The sequence below is a fragment of the Coffea arabica genome, chromosome 2e, assembly GCF_036785885.1.
Source record: "Coffea arabica cultivar ET-39 chromosome 2e, Coffea Arabica ET-39 HiFi, whole genome shotgun sequence".
In the NCBI taxonomy this organism is placed as follows: Eukaryota; Viridiplantae; Streptophyta; class Magnoliopsida; order Gentianales; family Rubiaceae; genus Coffea; species Coffea arabica.
Window position 1 is genome coordinate 5,736,418 of NC_092313.1, and position 17,583 is coordinate 5,754,000.

At 36.9% G+C, this 17,583-nt stretch overlaps 3 protein-coding genes across 3 annotated transcripts; 1 reads left to right on the forward strand and 2 right to left on the reverse strand.

Moving 5' to 3' along the window:
• Nucleotides 1-569: 569 nt before the first annotated feature.
• Nucleotides 570-5,372, forward strand: LOC140036561 (26S proteasome non-ATPase regulatory subunit 7 homolog A). The gene is made up of 10 exons (XM_072078426.1): nucleotides 570-1,048; nucleotides 2,293-2,385; nucleotides 2,494-2,575; nucleotides 3,016-3,112; nucleotides 3,299-3,374; nucleotides 3,473-3,531; nucleotides 3,642-3,764; nucleotides 4,458-4,515; nucleotides 4,642-4,727; nucleotides 4,931-5,372. The coding sequence occupies exons 1-10, from the start codon at nucleotides 862-864 to the stop codon at nucleotides 5,000-5,002; spliced, it is 933 nt and encodes a 310-aa protein (XP_071934527.1). The 5' UTR covers nucleotides 570-861; the 3' UTR covers nucleotides 5,003-5,372.
• Nucleotides 5,373-5,750: 378 nt separating this feature from the next.
• LOC140003879 (uncharacterized) lies at nucleotides 5,751-6,741 on the reverse strand. The gene has a single exon (XM_072078427.1). The coding sequence runs from the start codon at nucleotides 6,597-6,599 to the stop codon at nucleotides 5,997-5,999; it is 603 nt and encodes a 200-aa protein (XP_071934528.1). The 5' UTR covers nucleotides 6,600-6,741; the 3' UTR covers nucleotides 5,751-5,996.
• A 4,045-nt stretch (nucleotides 6,742-10,786) lies between these two features.
• Nucleotides 10,787-12,595, reverse strand: LOC113730392 (BAHD acyltransferase DCR). The gene has a single exon (XM_027255040.2). It carries the CDS (start codon nucleotides 12,464-12,466, stop codon nucleotides 11,051-11,053), a length of 1,416 nt encoding a protein of 471 aa, XP_027110841.2. The 5' UTR covers nucleotides 12,467-12,595; the 3' UTR covers nucleotides 10,787-11,050.
• Nucleotides 12,596-17,583: the final 4,988 nt, after the last annotated feature.

Sequence of the window (17,583 nt, forward strand, 5' to 3'; positions counted from 1 at the left end):
ACAAATCAGTTATCCGATTGATCCGATCCGCATAATATGAAAATTCGAATATTTGCAATAGCAGATGCAGATATAAATCGTAGAAAAATAACTGACCCATGTTTATGAGCCAGGTCAATATTTTGGTTCACGGGTCAGATATCCGACCCGTGAACACACTTATTTTCTACATCGTTGTGCGAGAATTCCTAGTTACTATATTGGGCCGTGCTTCAAGCATTCAACTCTCATCATGGCTCCGATCCCGCTCTCCTCTCATCCCCAGGAATATTCCCATGTGGCCCACATCATTTGGGCTAACCCAACCCATCGTTGGCCCTAAAATCTCTGGCACCTGTGTTGCTTTAATTGGTCCGGATATATAATTGGTCCAACTAATTCACAAGACTCTCAGGAAGCTCCTCAAACTGGCCCTTTTTCGGGAAAGATATAAGAAATTTGCACTTTCCAACACCTTCACCGGAGATACTACCAAGCAAAAGGAGGCCTAACCCATCACTTTATCTTTTTAAGGCCCACCTTCTCTATAGACCTAAAATAGATCCTGCCCACGTTGAAGTTAAAAAATTGAAGACAGCGTGAATTGTGAACAAAGAAAAGAACGAGAAAAAGTGCAAAACAAAAGGGTAGGTCTATTTGTTTTTTTTTTTTTTTTTCCTGTTGGCCGTTTGCCTCCTCCTTCAAGAAACTCTCTTTATATTATATCCCGGGAACTCCTCCTCCAATAGGCAGACTAGTTTCTGTTGGGATTTGAAATTAATCTGACAATTTTCGCAATTGAAAATTTGGTTTAGTAATAGTAGTAACAGGTATTTTTCTTGGGTGAGAAAGAGCGAAAAGCGAGAAAGAAAAGAAAAGAGAATGGATGTGATAAAATCGCAGCAGATATCAGCGCGGCCGATCGAGAAAGTGGTAGTGCATCCACTGGTGCTGCTTAGCATAGTGGATCATTACAACAGAGTGGCTCGGGACACCAAGAAACGAGTCGTTGGGGTTTTGCTCGGCACTTCTTTCAGGGGCACCGTTGACGTCACCAATTCCTATGCAGGTTCCAGATCTGATAATCTTCTCTTTTTCTTTTTTACCCATTTAAAGTTTTGAATTTGACCAGCTTTTGTTTAATTTATTTAGTTTTATTGGGAAGTTAATGATATATTGGAAGAAAGGAAGTCGTTGAGGTGTAGGATGAGGTAACATTGGCTTTTGAGATTTAGGTTTAAGGCATTATTTTTTTTTATTATTTATGGGCAAAGAAGGAGATTGTTGAGGGGCAATTGCAGATAATAATTTTGAAGAAATGGTACTTTTTGTGGGTTTATTGAAGGGTTTAAGCTTCGATGAATTACAAATAACGACCTATGCTGCAAAAATAATAATAGTAATAATAATTGTTGAATCTAAAGAGCGTTGGGCTAGACAATTATGCTGCCCTTTCATTTCTTCTGCTATTTAGTGGTGGCAATTATATTTGGTAGATGTAATATAGTGGAGTTTTTTCTTTGAGCTTTGTTTCCGATTGGCTTAAAGCTCGGTGACTGTAGTATGTAGCTTCTCAGTGCTTCAGCTTAATTGGGTGCTGTTACTGTTAGTTTACTCTGAACGTTTATACTTCTTCAATTTTTCCCCCCGGTTGATTAAGCTTCATTGCTTTGGAAAGAGCAAAAATACAGGATTCTTCAATTTTTTTTTTTAATGGCTGCTGGCATATGAGTACTGACTTCGACAATGGCTGTAGGGGACATTGGAACATTTGTTATCTATGCATAAGAGCAGCAAAACAAATAAGGTTTTGGTACCTTGTTAGCTGTGGAGTTAGGGCTTATGACTTCTTTGGCTTTACTAGGCATTGCTGAGAGACTTGTTAGTGGTAAATGTAAGCATGGAAATAGCTGTTAAGTGTGTCTTAAGAGTATAAGACATCATTCTCCGTCCAGCAATTGGAGAAGGATTTTGCAGTTGGCTTGTGAAATTCTCCAAAAAAATATACTCAAGAAACATGTCCTATGATCAGAATTTGCACTAGCAATTGTGGAATCTTACTGTCAATGTGTTTTTGATTGGACACAATTGCTTCAATATAAGCACCTATGGGAACTTTGTTTCTCATTCAAACTTGAAACCAGCAATAGGAATTCTCCTGTTCAAATCATCCTCTTTGGTTTTTCAAGCTGGAGTGGGTCTGGTGATTTTGAATCTTTAACAGTCAGAACCTAAGTCCCATTATCACAGTTGCTGTTGATTCTTGATGATTTCCCTTATGGTGTAGCTGAAATCTTTGTCTGAAATGTGCAGTTCCTTTTGAAGAAGAAGACAAGGATCCCAGCATTTCGTTCCTTGACCATAATTATCATGAATCAATGTTTTCCATGTTTCGGAGAATTAATGGTATTGACCTTATTCTTTTGTGCACATAGTTTCTTATTTGCTGTTTGTTTGGGTCTAGCATACATTTTCCACTCTCTATGTTTTGAGTGACGCATATTTGTTTTTCAGCCAAGGAGCATGTCGTTGGCTGGTACAGTACTGGTCCAAAACTACGGGAAAATGACCTGAATATTCATGGGATTTTCAATGCGTAAGATCATCTTTATTCTATGTACATTTGTTGCCCTGAAATGGTAGAATGTTTTCTATGTTTAAGACTTACCATCAAACATCGTTGTCCTGCCGTCCACTCTCCTTCTGGTATAGTGATTGATGATTTACTGTTCAATTATATCCGTCGTGACTTTGTCACTCATCTTTGTCATGTTTGATCTGGCATAGCCACCCTGCCAAACTTGCATCATGAGTTCTATGTGAACTTTGTGGTATGTTATTTTCTCACAGTAGTTGTTGGCTAAGTGTTTGTCACCTGCTCTCACTTGAACTGACACATCTGCTTTTGTCCCCGAGATGCATCAAAGTTAGATTGGTAGAGGTTCTATTCTTAACTTCTTTTCTAGGTTAGTGTGCCTGTAAGCATATTAAAAGTCCACGCCGTCTACTTCTGATGTGCTGTCCTTTACACTGCAGCTATGTTCCAACACCTGTCCTAGTCATAATTGATGTCCAGCCCAAGGAACTGGGAATACCTACCAAAGCCTACTATGCTGTTGAGGAGGTTAAAGAGGTAGGTCCTATCTGTTGCTGTTTAGTGTTGGAGTTCTATTGTTGCCTAATTGACTAAAATAACTTGTAGTATGGACCCTTATCCCTGCCAATTAGGGTATGCATACATGGTTATTTAAGTATGAATTGAACAAAAATGAGATTTTGTTATTCTTCATTGTTCAACTGTTGTCGGGTATGTTTGCAGAATGCAACCCAGAAAAGTCAGAAGGTGTTTGTCCATGTGCCTTCTGAAATTGCTGCTCATGAAGTTGAAGAAATCGGTAAGCTTGATATACTTGGGATCTTGTTTCCATTTTTCCCCCTTTATCAGCTAGGGTCTAACATTTCTGCATTTACCTCTCATCTTGCTTGTGAGCAGGAGTTGAACACTTGCTTAGGGATGTTAAGGACACAACAATTAGTACCCTTGCAACTGAGGTTCTTGGCATTCTGATTTTATTACATGCGATACTTACGAGAATACTGGAATTCTAATTCCTTTAGAATCATTTTAGAAGATAATAATGGTCATCTTTTTGTCTATCTAGGTGTCAGGTAAACTCACTGCGTTAAAGGGATTGGATGCACGACTTCAAGAGATTCGCAGCTATCTTGACAATGTTATTGATGAGAAATTACCTTTAAACCATGAGATTCTCTATCATTTGCAGGTTGGATGATTGATAACCTTCAGTTGAGTTTCGTTATATAGGACAGTGTGTGTGGTGGCTTTCCCAATTGAACAATAGACTAAACCTCATTAAGTGTAGAATTTAGCAATTTAAACATCTCATGCATATTAGTTTCAATTATCTCTTTCGACAGACAGGTAGTACTCCCTTGGATGAAATTCTTTAACCAAATGTAGCATCTTTGTGTTTGTTCAAGCAAACATTAACCACAATGCCTTGTTCTACATTGTTATGCTAAATTTTAAAGATAAGTTGAGATGCATGGATCTACAACTTTGCGTTAGCATAGGGGTTGCAGATAGATGATTGTGCCTTAGTTTATAGTTTGAAAAAGGTTGGAATGCAGAAATTTTCTCTTATGATTAATTAATTTCCTTTTTAATACCTTTTTTTCCTAGTGATGTGGTTTAGCAAGTCCATTGACCAAGGTATTAAAGCCTAGCTCTTGTAACTTGGGATCTCAGTTCAGTTCCAAGAAGGGTGGGGATTAATTTACTAGTCATATCTATCAATTATTGAGTGCGGTGATCCATTTATTGGATTTGGGATTGGTTCATTTATGTCTGTGCATTTGAAAATATGCTTTGAAATCCAGCTAGATGAAGAGCTGAATGTATCTTGTTAGTTGCCTCTTCTAGATCCTTTGTCTAATGCTCTCAGTCCTTCTCATAGGATGTGTTCAACCTACTTCCGAATCTCAATGTGGCTGAGTTAATAAAAGCATTTGCAGGTAAATTTGGCATCCTTCATATTGAATTTGCTTTATACTTTTGAGACATTTACTTTTATGGAACCCCACCCCCAGAATCCAAAGGAAAAATTGAGTATTGGTTGATGTTGTTCCTTTCTTTTGCAGTAAAAACAAATGATATGATGCTGGTTATATACCTTTCTTCCCTTATAAGAAGCGTAATTGCTCTACATAACTTGATCAACAACAAGGTAAGATTCCATTTTCTTTGTGTTATTGCCTGCTTGATCAGTATTGTTGTACTTGATCACGTTGGGACATTAATACGTCACTAGAACTTGTAGCGTGAACATTTAAGGGCCCTTCTTTACAAGTTGTCCTTGAGGTCATTATTCATTCCTTAATTTTATGCTTTCTGATGTCGCTGACTGGGGTGTCCCTTGCGTTTTTGCAGATGCTTAACAAGGAGCACGAAAAGGCTGAAGACTCTAAGCCAGTTGCTGTACCAACAGCAGCTGGAAGCTAAGCACGGAAGTTTGTGTGTCGATAGATTGCTGGTGCAACTTCGAAGTCCTCTTTGGTGATGGGAACTTGGGCATATATTCCGATGTTGCCCTTTCGAATCGTTAGCAAAAAAGTGCTTTCATTTTTGTGTCACCTCATGACTATCGTTTGGAATGGTGTTTTACACCTTTTGTGCGGAAGTTGCATATCTTTGGTTGCTCAGATAACAGATGAGGATGTTCAACAGCTAGCGAATCTCGCATTGATGTGTACTACTATTAACCGAAATACCGATCATACTTAGTCATTTGTCTGCAGTTATTCGAGACTTGGAGCAAACGACATTGTCAAAGTTATCAGATCGCCCCTTGGTTTGTGTTGGTTTTTGCTGATTTTGTGCCCGTAATGCCTGATTTCGCAAAATTGACGCGTGTCTTGTGCCAAATGCAAGCTTGGAGTTTTCTAAACTTCTAATTCTCTAGAATCACCGCCTTTCCCGTCCTTGGAGAAATTTGAGATCCATGGACATGTTTAGTTTTATTGCGGACCAGACTAACAATTTGGCAAATTCAGTAGTAGGTGTTTTTTACCAATAAAAATGCTTTAATTGAGAATGTGAAGTGTGCTAATATAATTAAATGAGATTGTTAGGCCTTCCTCAAAGACCACGTAGTTAGTGCGGACCAACATAATGAAATTTTTGGTCCGGGACCCCTCCCCGTGAGGAAGGATATGATGACAAAAACACTTACAAAATGTAGATTACATGGTTAAGAGGTTCAACATCAAACATGAATTGGCCAAGGTTAGGCATTTTGTTCTTTTTAGTAGTGTCTCCAATTTCACGGTAAACTTTGCTAAACCTCGTAAAAGGAATAATGAATCAAATCATTTTGAGTAAGAATAAGCTCTTGCTTTTTTTCCAACACCAGATCCTATGATTAACATGCAATCCATGATGAAAGAAGCCTATGGCAGCCAAACCCAAAATATCCAATGGGTATATGCAATGGGTATCACCCTCCTCCTCCATCTTCATTGTAATCAGGCAGAACTGATTGCTCAAACTCTGCATCCATGATAACTCCATCCATAATATGAACAAGGATTTTACTCCTCTGCTGCAAATCAACATTATTGTTCGATCGGATTCTATTAACCACTAACACTCCATCTGCGCCCCTTGATATGTACAGAGTAAATCCAGCCAAGGAATCAAAATCGACCTCCTGACCATATGGAACATTAACTGCATTTATCGTCCTCGGCACAGCTGAAAATCCTAATACTCGAGTTAGTATTGCATATGTATCATTGGCCTTGTCTCCCACTAAACTATCATTCAAATGCAACCTTAAGTCACGTTCAAATGCTTTTTCCGAAGGCAAAAATACAGTAAATTGTAGATCTTCAGGTAGCATTTCAATTACCATTTCTCCAAATTTCCCTATTTTCTGATATCTCCCAACTGCTCTTCTGTTCTCGGGCCTAAACGAGGCTATGGTTACATCTGGTAGTCTAAATACTGAGACAAACAAAACTAAAGCACAAGAAACACAGAGAATTGCACATACAAATGCCACTTGATTCTTCGGAAACTGACCCCTTCTCGCTTTCATGTTCTCACCAGTATGATGATCCCTTCAGCCTTAAAATCTAAAATCAACTTTTACTACAGCAATCGGTGTACTCTACTCCCAAAAAAAAAAGGGAAGATCAATGCTTAAAATCTAAGGTCAAAGAGTAGCTCTATGCTACGTAGCTACCTTTCAACACAGGATGCTTGTTTCAGTCACAAAAAAAAGAAGAAAAAAAAAGGGCTTTTCAGCTTCTTTTGCTTCTTTGAACCAACATATCTAGCTTTGCAACGTATCCCTTGAGAAGAAGCTGAAATCAAGGCATTATATACATGTCAGACTCGGACATGCGCAATCTACAACAGATATAATAGTTCTTGAACAAAGAAGCATCTTACTTAGATGTTTCCTTACGAAGTTCAATTTAAATATTCACTAATTTTGAATTCCAGCATGCATAAAATAGAAATAAAAGAGATCAATAAGTCCATTTAAAAGAATTAAGTAAACAACCACATTTCTGCGACCACAAAAGAGGGGAAATAAACTAGAAACAAGACGATAATTCAAATCAGGGAACAGATTGAATCATACTGATGAAACCTTAACCTGAAAATCCCCCCTAAACATACATTCAAGGATACCTGTTTAACACATGCTCTTAAATTTCAGTAAGATAGAGATAAAAAAAAGCCCAAAATTTTCGCCGTAGAGATGATAGATATCTAAAGGATTGCAAGCTTACCTGTTAATGGGAGAGTTAGGAGATCCACATCCTGACATCAAATCTTGCCCGCCGGCTATTGAGGAAAATCCAACTTAGTTTGTGGAATCGGATTCTGATATATCTAAAAGCTTCCGATGGCGAAACTCACCCCAGTTCCCAGTTCCCAGTCACCCTCGCTCCCTCGCTCGACTTTGGCTATAGGAGTTATTCCCTCCGTCACTCAAGCCAGGTGGCAAGTATTTTACACGCACCCCCATTTAGTTTCACACTTCCCCAAGCTACCGACCACGCGCTTCCCATGCACTTCCCTTGATTACCTTCTTTCAAAGCTAGAGAGATTTCTTTTAAAATTAATCTTTATGTACACTTACAGTGTATATACTTTCATCATTAGATATATAACACATAATTCGAATTTGTTGAAACTCAAATTCTACATATGTGTCATATATCCAACCGTGATAGTATATACACTATTAGTGTATATTTGCTCTTCTTTTAAATGATTGTTTTTTGGAGTATCTTTTTTAATAAATTTTATATACATTATCAATGTATACACTATGATGCTTGAATTAATGATACATGAGCAAATTTTAAATTTTAAATTCAAGTTTTGCACGTATATTATATATCTAATGGTGATAGTATATATAAGATTAATCCTATCTTTTTTATAGAAGTTTTTTCCAATAATTGTTTTATAAGGAACGTGTATGTGAAATTAAAGTGTAAAAAAATCTTTAAAAATAATTCATCCAAATATTATCCACCAATTAATTGACCCAAAAAAACAAATCCATATTTCTTTGGATAATAGATTATTTGAGATAATTTTGTGAAAAAAATACTGTAACACTTTTTTTATGTGATGTATGTGATATAAAAAGATGAATAAAAAATGTGTTAATGATGCAAACACGTCAATGTGTAAATAATGTGTAATCCAAACAAACACAGTAGTATTTCTTTGGAATGCTACCTTAAAAGTCAAAAGTTTTCTGATAGCTTCCAAACTTCCCACTCTTTTAGCTTGATATTTCATTAAACATATTCTTAAATAAAAACAGAACATAAACATATCTGCATAAACATATCTGGTGCATAACATCCTTTTAGAAACGAATAATTATAGCTATGTTTGATTGGACGTTTCCATTGTTGTGTGGGAAAAAAAATGATTAATGAGGTTAAAAAACAATATAATAAAAAAATTAAAATTAGTGCATAATATAAAAAATTTGATATAGTATTAAAGTTATGGTGAAGTAAATTTCAACTTAAACTAGCTCTGACGCAAATAATAATATCAAATTAAACATTTTATATGTTTAATACTTATACATGTTCAAAATAAACTAGATTATATAAAATAATTGTGTGTTTATCTTAAAGTATTATCCTTTTAATTAAGTAATATATAATTCATAAATTAATAAATATATGTTGTAAGTATATAAGTTTAGTACTATTTTTTACTTAAAAATATAAGTAAAACACTTTAAATCTTAAAACATGTTTGATTTTTCAAAAATTTTGAAGTTAACCCAATTTCGATAGAAATCCCATTTTAGAAAAATGGGCCGTGACAAACCTTTACATGTATGAGCTTAGGATGGATCGAGTTTACTTTGTACGGGCCAACAAGTGAAACTCTTCTTTATTTTGCGTTCAGGATCGTATAGCCCAATTAAGAACAAATCATACTGATAGCGGGTCAAATATGATGGGACGGGTCAAACACACTAAGCGATAGTCTTTTGTGCGAGATGGGACGGGTCAGATTGGGCTCAAATAAGTGATAGCGGGTCAAATATGATGAGGCGTCTAAGCGGGATAACCGATGGTGATTAAGTGAAAGATGATGTGAAAAAATTTACAATGTTGGCTCTTTGATTTTCTATTTTAGGTAACAACATTTTTTGTGTTCTAAAAATAAGGCTCATGTTCATGAATATTTCTCTTTTCTATGAAACATAAACAATTTTAACAAACTCTGTTTTTTTTTTTTGTTTTTGTTTGTCAAATTTTACATACTAAAATTGAAAAACACCAAATATAAACATTACCAAACGGGTCCAAGGGTTGAAAACAAAATGGAAAACATTACTTCAGGTGTTGTTCTAAATTCATAATACCTTTTAGAACCATAAACCACATAGTATTTAGGTACCAAAAACAAACTTACAGAAGAACCCCCAGTAGATTAGAACTATTTTAGTGTAATTGAAACTTATGTAGGTAAACTAGCTTACCCAAAAAAACAAAGAGAGAGAGAGAGAGTATAAAACCTAAACAAAACAAATAAAGGGTAGGTAAATTAGGCCAAAGTAAATTGTACCAAACATATTAAAGTTGTAAAAAGATACTCCTTCTATCTCGAATTGTTCGTCGCATCTCGAAATTTCAACTTTTTAAAAGTAGTGGATTGATGATGATATTAGTACCCTTATTTCCAAAATTACCCTAAAAATTTCAAATTTTAAGTTTGAATTTAGTATTAAATTTAAATAAAGACGGGAATAACATTGAAAAAAAGATATCAAAAATAACTTTGACTTAGTTATTTTTGAACATTTTAAAATGAAAAGTATAATATTTTCAATAGAACAACGGGAATAATAAAACTAGTATAGTATGACGTTCAGGGCTAGTATTTGGCGAGGTTGTTATTTGGAACAATTCTATCATCCCTATTAAGCACCATACTCATAATTATAATTTAATTGATTTTTACTGCATTATTCAGTAATTTAAATTCTTAAAATCATCTTAGAGTTGATATCTCTTTTTACATAATCAAGGATGAGCTGATGATACTCACAAGTATGATACTCTTAAAATCATCTAAGAATCGATATCTCTTTTTACATATTAATGGTGAATTCAATTGATACTCATGAATGGATAGAGTACTCAAAACGCGCCGAAGAACTCCCCTGTTATTTGACCCCAAATGATTTTGATATTTAGAATCTTGATTAGGACTCTGGATTCGGTACGCAGAACGCAGACGCAGGAAGTCATAATGGCATCCAGTACTCCACTATGAGAATGGAATTCTGATAATTGCGGTCCTCGGCGGCTCCCTCCTTCGTCCATACAAATAAATACGCCAAAAAAAAAAAAAAAATTTTCCAATCCCAAAAAGCAGTAATCCTAGGAAGCAGGAACAGTCCAAGCACACTCACGCCTCCACGTTAGATTTTCTTCGCTGGTATATATATTAATGTGCTCAGAGCACTTGGCCTTATCTAACTGCAATCTTCCCAAAAGGGAAAGAAAAAGTAAAGGACCATCACTTTGCATATCGAACCTTCTTGTTCTTTCCTTTACTTTCTTTGTCTCTTTTGATCTCTCGTTTAAGAATCCTAGCACCAGGAATGGCATGCGTATAGTCATTTTAGTTAGTCCAGCGTTGATTTGTTCATTATTGAAATGTCAGGAAGTCAACAACTAACTACTCCTGTCCCTGCCAACAGCCACACATCCTACATTGAACTTTTCCGTTAAAACTCAAGTCTAATTAATTAGATTACGACATAATTAAGAACGACAATTACAAGACACTATAGGAATATATCACGACAACTCCACACAACCCCACAAAAAAAAAAAAAAAGAGTCAAAATCAGCCCATGTCTCGTTCTCCCCCACCCTTACTTTCAGACAATTTCTTCTCTCACATCATCTTTGATTTCTTGCTCCGGGTGCTCTTAATTTTGCCCAAATGATATTTTTAGCAGGCCCTCCTCATCCAGTTTCACTAATAACCCGACGACACGTATTGCATGAATTCCTGGTCGGACTCCAAACCGTCCATAGTCTCGGGTGCCAAAATCACCTCCAGATCAACGGTCCCACCCCCTTCCCGTCCAGGAAAGGCCGAAATCTTACCATCAAACTTATTGGCCTTCCCGCTCCGGACAGCCATGGGTCTGCCCCACCCGAAATCGTTATCGTACATGGGGAATCTAGGAGAGCTTCCCATAGTCAGCATCGCACCGTCGAAATTCCCAAGGGGAAAACACCGTGGGTCCCGTTCCCAATCCTGTACGTTGCTCCTCACCGTAGCGTCATCGTACGCCAACACAGTTTTATTCAGCTGCTCGGCGCACCACCGCAGATCATGAGCCAGGATGTCACCGGCAGAAGCATACGTTGGGATACTTTGAATTGCGTTCCCAAAGTATAACGGCTCCAGCTTCGGCTCGAGCCGGTTGCGGCAATTCACAGCCATACGGAACGTGGTCGTTTTGGAAGCTGGTAATTTCCTGGCGCGTGTCACTCCCCGCCACAGTAACGCGGACAGTGCTTGGAATGACGAAATCTCAGTAGTCTTACTCTTATTCTGTTGCTGGGTTAACGGCGTCATCTTGCCGTCGAGCCTCGCTAGAGGATCGTGCCTCTGTTTCCCCATCAATTCAACGACGCGATTGACTTCGCATTTCTGGTTGTTGGCTATAGCTTTCAGCTTCAAGATAGATTCCCGGGTGAAACTTAATATCCTCTCCCTCACCGGTGCGTCAGCGTCGAAGGTAATCTTGGGGCCACCGGTGGGGAGTTTCAGCACCGCCGGTGATATCAGAACAGATTCCCGGCTAAAGTCCGGAGTCCTGGAAATCCTCTTGATTCCCCTAGACACCTCGGCAAAGGTATTGAAAAAGTTCCAGAAGGAGGTACCATCAGTGACGGCGTGGTTCAGGGAGCAGCCAATGAAAACTCCATCAGCCAACTCGGTCACCTGAACCGCCAAAATAGGCCTAAAATGGCCCTCATAACTAATCATACCATCAAGCGAGAAGAATTCCTTGACTTGATGAGGAACGTCAATGGAGCCAAGAATATCACGAATTCTAACGTGGGAAGCATTTGCATGGGTAAAATCCACGCCAGCGTCGTTACTGGTGATGTAAATGTGGCCGTCAGAATCAGTGAAGAGCCGGCCGGCGAGGGGCGGGAAGTGAGAGAGAGTGGTGGAGAGGCTGCGCTTGAGAAGTGAAATGAGGTCGGAGATGGGGAAGGGAGGGCGAGTGAAGAGACATCCCTTCTGGATGTAGTGGCAAGAGAGCATTGGGAGGTCGGAAACGGAGAGTTTAAGGTCTCCTAAAGTGGAATCCTCAGAAGGAAAAATGCTACATTTGGAGACAGTAGTAGTGCGAGACATGGTAGAGAAAAGCATGTTCTTGTTTTCCTTTGCTTTTCTAGTATTGTGGATGCTAAATTTGAGTCACTCAAAGCTCGCTCTCTTTCTGGGTGCTCTCACTTGGGAGGTGGACAATATCAACTAAGGAGTGAGGGACTGAGGAGGAAGGGGGAAACGGTGGCTATATATAGGGAGTTGGGTGCATGCACAATGCCTCAAACAGTAGGATTGCTGTCAGTGGTGACATTGGTGTTGGATTTGGTTAATAATGATCTCGGATTTCTTACATTTTTTTAATCATGGTTCGTAAATCTGGAATGACTTGAATGTTTTTTTAAACCAAAAAAAAAATTTTTTTTTTTGAATAAGTTCGACTCTAATCATCCTTACATATTAAAAGTTAAAACATGCTTTTCTAATCATGAATCACTTATGCTAGTTTTTATAAATCACTCATCAATGCAACTCTTCACGGTAAAATTCCAACGCACAATCTCCTGTGATTAGACTAAGCAACTTGTGCTGGCAGGATTGTCATATACTCCCTCCCTTTTTTTATAACTGACGTTTAAGAAATTTGCTCTAGTGTACTTTTATCTGTCGTTTTATTATCCCCATACAATATTAATTATTTTTTCACAATTTTACCCTTTTATCTCTCTTTTCCAATACAGGGTTATTAATTACTACTCCTAGTAATTATTGCATTGCTTTTGACCTAGTAAAATAGCACCATTTAGTACTATAGTGAGAGAAAATATGGGTGAATTGGATAATTAATGAGGGTACAAATGGAAAGTAGTGTACAGATTTAAGCAATGAAAAACTTTTCTTAATTAGTGTGCAAAACCTTAAACGTCAATTATAAAAAAAGGGAGGGAGTAGTTGATACTCTCCTGTCCCTTGGATCATGTTGTGGGGTGGATTATGTATGTGTGAATGGTTTGTTGTTGTTGTGCCACTCAAAAGATCATGACTGGTGGGCACGTGTACTAGCTATTGCACTTACACTTGTTAATTTAATACTTGCGCCGTTGACCTTTGGCATACCATCTCGCGGGTGTGTATGGTAAAATTGAAATTTGACAGTTGAAATTTGAAATTATTAAATTAGTAAATTGTTAAATATTAAATTTGATATATTTGAGTATATATCATATTAAGTGATAAGTGAATAGTTTATTATTTATTTTTTGAAGTAAATTTAGTTTAAAAAATTCAGTATCACTTAATAAATTCAGATATTTTAGTTTTGATTATCAAACACGTCTGAATATGTTAAGATCTGAACTCATTAAATTTAAGTGTTAAATTGAATTATGAAACAAGGCTTTAGATATTGTGGAATTGAGGTAAAAATGGATATTGCAGCAAGACAGTATACACACGTCAAAAACATATACGATTTTTAGTACAACTATTCTAACAATAAAAACATAAATCTTTTATTTAATTATGTAAATCACTTTAAATACAAAATGTTAAAGATAATGAATATATCATATGATCTAAACTTTACAAAAAAATTTTCTTAACCAATCATACTCATCAACATTCAAGAACGATTATCCCTAAATTGAGTTATATACCACTAATAATACCTGATTTTAAAACTGAATAATACGTATTTTTTTTCTTGATTCGAATATATACCACCAATAATTTCTGGTAAATAATACGTACCACACGAGACGCGTCATAATTAATCTTGCCAAGCTTCATTATTTTGGTTGATCTAAAATCCAAAATACTGGTGGTTACAACAAACAAAGGCATCATCTATGAACTTCTCGAGTTCTCGTAACCGGAGAAATGATTAAAACTCCAGAGAAAATAAATTGCGTGGATGATTTGGTTTGTATCATTATTTAGCCAGACATATTTTGATAAACGTAGTGGATGATTCTCTCTCTTATTTTCGTTCGAGTAGACATTCAATCTATCTAGGGATTAGGGTTCAGACTTCGGTTGCAATTCGTTGAAAACAGGACCAGGGGCAAGGCAGTTATGTGCTTTTCTTTTTTTTTCGGAAATGGAAATAAACACACATACGCAACTAATTAAACCACACACAGGATTAAACGAAAAATCGGCCCGAAAGCAATCTAAGGGAGACCCACAAAGAACCACTGTTCAGTCAATTGGTGATAGAACAGGGCCCCTATGGACCTTACATCTAGAGTGAAGACCCCACGATCTTTCGATGTGGGATAAGAAGTCCCTAACCCCTCCCGTGCACACCCTCACCAGCGAATGGGTTTGTTTTTTTCCGAAATGGAAATCAACACAGTTATGTGCATTTTGCACACGGCGTAACTTTGTTTGCATATGGTGTAACTTATTTTCAACAACGTGTAACTTTAGAACAAAATTTTGTGGATCCCATACATATTGTTAAAATCGAAATATAAGATAAAATATGAATTGTACAAAAATTTTTGGCCAAATATTGGCCGTGAATTGCAACCGTTCCTGCCCCTCTTCGGTTGAAAACAACATCCACAAGGTCCCTCACGGTCAATATTAGGCAATTATTAATGACACTTACAATGTTTTATGATGACACTTTTATTGCCTTCATCATTATAATAAAATGGAGTGTCATTCATATCTCAGTCATGGTTAAGGACGGGCTAAATCCATACTCCAAGTCTCTAAAATTGCACTTCCAATACATTATTGACTTGCAACAGAAGCATTAATAACTTGCACTAGTATTAACAGTAAAAGTTGTACCTCGTTATGAGTATTGTTTTGGACTTACGACTGCCAAAGGAGAGATGAAGACAGGGGACGGACTTCAGGGATGCTACACGTCACACCGCTGCTATTTCCGGTAAAAGCACTAAAAGCAAGGATCAAGAATTAAATGAGTGGCATTTTGATGACATTAAGGAGAAGAATCCTCTGAGATTTTTTGCTGCGAATCCCAGCTCGGTCTTCCTTGAACTCCTCCACAGCTGCAGTAATTTTACTAGATTTCGCGGTAACAGAAAATCGTCAAAACCTGATGGCTGATTTAATGATCCTTTATTCTAACAGTGCTGCATCTTCTATGATCCAACTACGTGTGTTGAAACTGTGGAAATCTCCGACAGTAAAATCTCGCGTGGCGTACATGCAAAGGCCTTTGCTAGCACTGGGGAGACATTAACATTGCCTTCGGGTCTTCGCAGCTGCGACGGGATTCGATGTCTGCAACAGTCAAAATGATAAGCAAATCAGGATCCCAATAACATAAAAATTTCATTTGGCTTGAAAAAATCAGTTCTTCAATGAGATAAAAGGGAATAGAATTATCTTTTGCCCCATCATAATTTTTTTTAAAAATTTTTTACTTTCGCTCACTTATTGACAAATAGATTCCATTCTTTTGTCAGTACGACATTCATGAGCAACCTAAATGTAATTTCCAGCTTAAAGTGGGAAAAACTATACTGTGTACAGATCTTCCTCTATCAGTAAAATTGATAAAAAAAAAATAAAAGACTAAAGAGTTAAAGAATTGCCTCTTGCACTTAAAAAATATACAGGGTGAGAAGTTTCTTCGACGAATTTAAGATTTTAGTCAGTACAAAAAGATCATGATCTGTTGAAGGAAGAGCCAACTATTTACATTCTGGACGTTGGCTGTCATTCTCCTCACTCCGAGAAAAGTCGGCTAGGCCATGGATCCCTCCGGTACTGCAAACCCATTCGGACGAGTTGGAGAGCTGTCTCCTTGGATACACATTTCATATTTTATTACGGCTACTTGCCCTTGGCGGTTGTCTTTTTAATTAGCCGGCCGGCGTGTGTTTTAGATTACCTTATTGGAAAATGTCGGTTTGTGTGATGAACAATTACTCCCCAAAACCGTCTTTTTCTGATTCGTCGGCGTTTCCTAATATAATACACTATTTTAACTACCAGAACAACAAAACGGATGTATTCTACCGAATTTCCTATTGGTCAGTGCTTCGATTAATTAGTCTGGTTTAGTTTATAGTTTAACTTGGCAGGTCCATGCACTTCTTCTTTTTCAATTTTTATATGTTTTTTTAATAAAAAAAAAAAAAAATCGGTCCGTGTCCTTTAATCCTTTTAAGTTCATTAAAATATAATCCTTGTGCCTAACCCTAAGATAAACCGAAATTTCTCCCTGAACTTGGACACATTAACTGTTACAATTTGGAGCGTGCCAGGGTTCTCTCCTCGTGTTTGACGGTTCAGGCCAACCGTCAAAAAAAATTTAAATTAATATTTCCATCTCATCGCTTCGCTAGCTTCAGCGTGTGGCCAAGGCATCCACCAATTAATCTGCTGCTAGGCACTCCCAAATTCTAATCATCTATTCAATATGTTAATCTAGGGTATTATTTTAAGAGTAAACTAATAGGGCATTATTTTAACATCAATCAGATTAGAATTCAAGGTAGAATGCTTGAAAAATATGTATTGGTCAACTCCTTGTCCAATCCGCTCATGTATAGGGTTGGATTACTTTAACTATGATATTAGATAATCAATTTTTATGATGTTCTTTGTATTTTTAATGACCAAAAAAAAAATCTAAACTTTATAATCATCCAAGAAGTAGTTTTTGCTGATTATGATTATTTTCGATAATTAACTTTTGTAAAATCTAAAGCAAGTGAGAGCCAGGCCATAGTTCATCATTCTAGTGCAGAAAATCACGATAAACTTATATCATGATGTTTGCTATATAAACGGGACAATAAGATAGAGGCATAGCCACCTAACTAGCCGGGATAGGGTTTAGCTAGAATAGTTGTATGTATTCAATCTCTAATTTGCTTTGTCACTTTATGATAGCATGGGAGCAATGGAAAAATTCAAAAAAAAAAAAGGGTATGTATTCTCATGCTGACGGGTGTGAGTATTTTAATCTTAATTAACTGCAATGTTGTTTATGTCTGCCTTTAAAAAGCTAACTTAAGCCAATGATACAAGTGCTCGATCCCCTATAGTTTTTGTAAGCACATCTCTATTAGTGATTCAGTTTTTCCATGAAGTACGTTTTTTACCTTCTTCCTTTTATATCGGACATGCAGTGTCCGGAAACTATCTATAGCTGTCACACCACCCTCCCCTAGCTAAAATTTGAGATCAAACTTTTTTTTTTCGAAACATTTGAAGTTGTATTCATGATT

Bases quoted from the DNA above. Each gene is read 5' to 3' on its own strand.
- LOC140036561 (XM_072078426.1), top strand. From the start codon at position 862: ATGGATGTGATAAAATCGCAGCAGATATCAGCGCGGCCGATCGAGAAA. The intron at 1,049-2,292 runs GTTCCAGATCTG...TGAAATGTGCAG, and splicing joins CGTCACCAATTCCTATGCAG to TTCCTTTTGAAGAAGAAGAC. The intron at 2,576-3,015 runs GTAAGATCATCT...TTTACACTGCAG, and splicing joins ATTCATGGGATTTTCAATGC to CTATGTTCCAACACCTGTCC.
- LOC140003879 (XM_072078427.1), bottom strand. From the start codon at position 6,599: ATGAAAGCGAGAAGGGGTCAGTTTCCGAAGAATCAAGTGGCATTTGTA.
- LOC113730392 (XM_027255040.2), bottom strand. From the start codon at position 12,466: ATGCTTTTCTCTACCATGTCTCGCACTACTACTGTCTCCAAATGTAGC.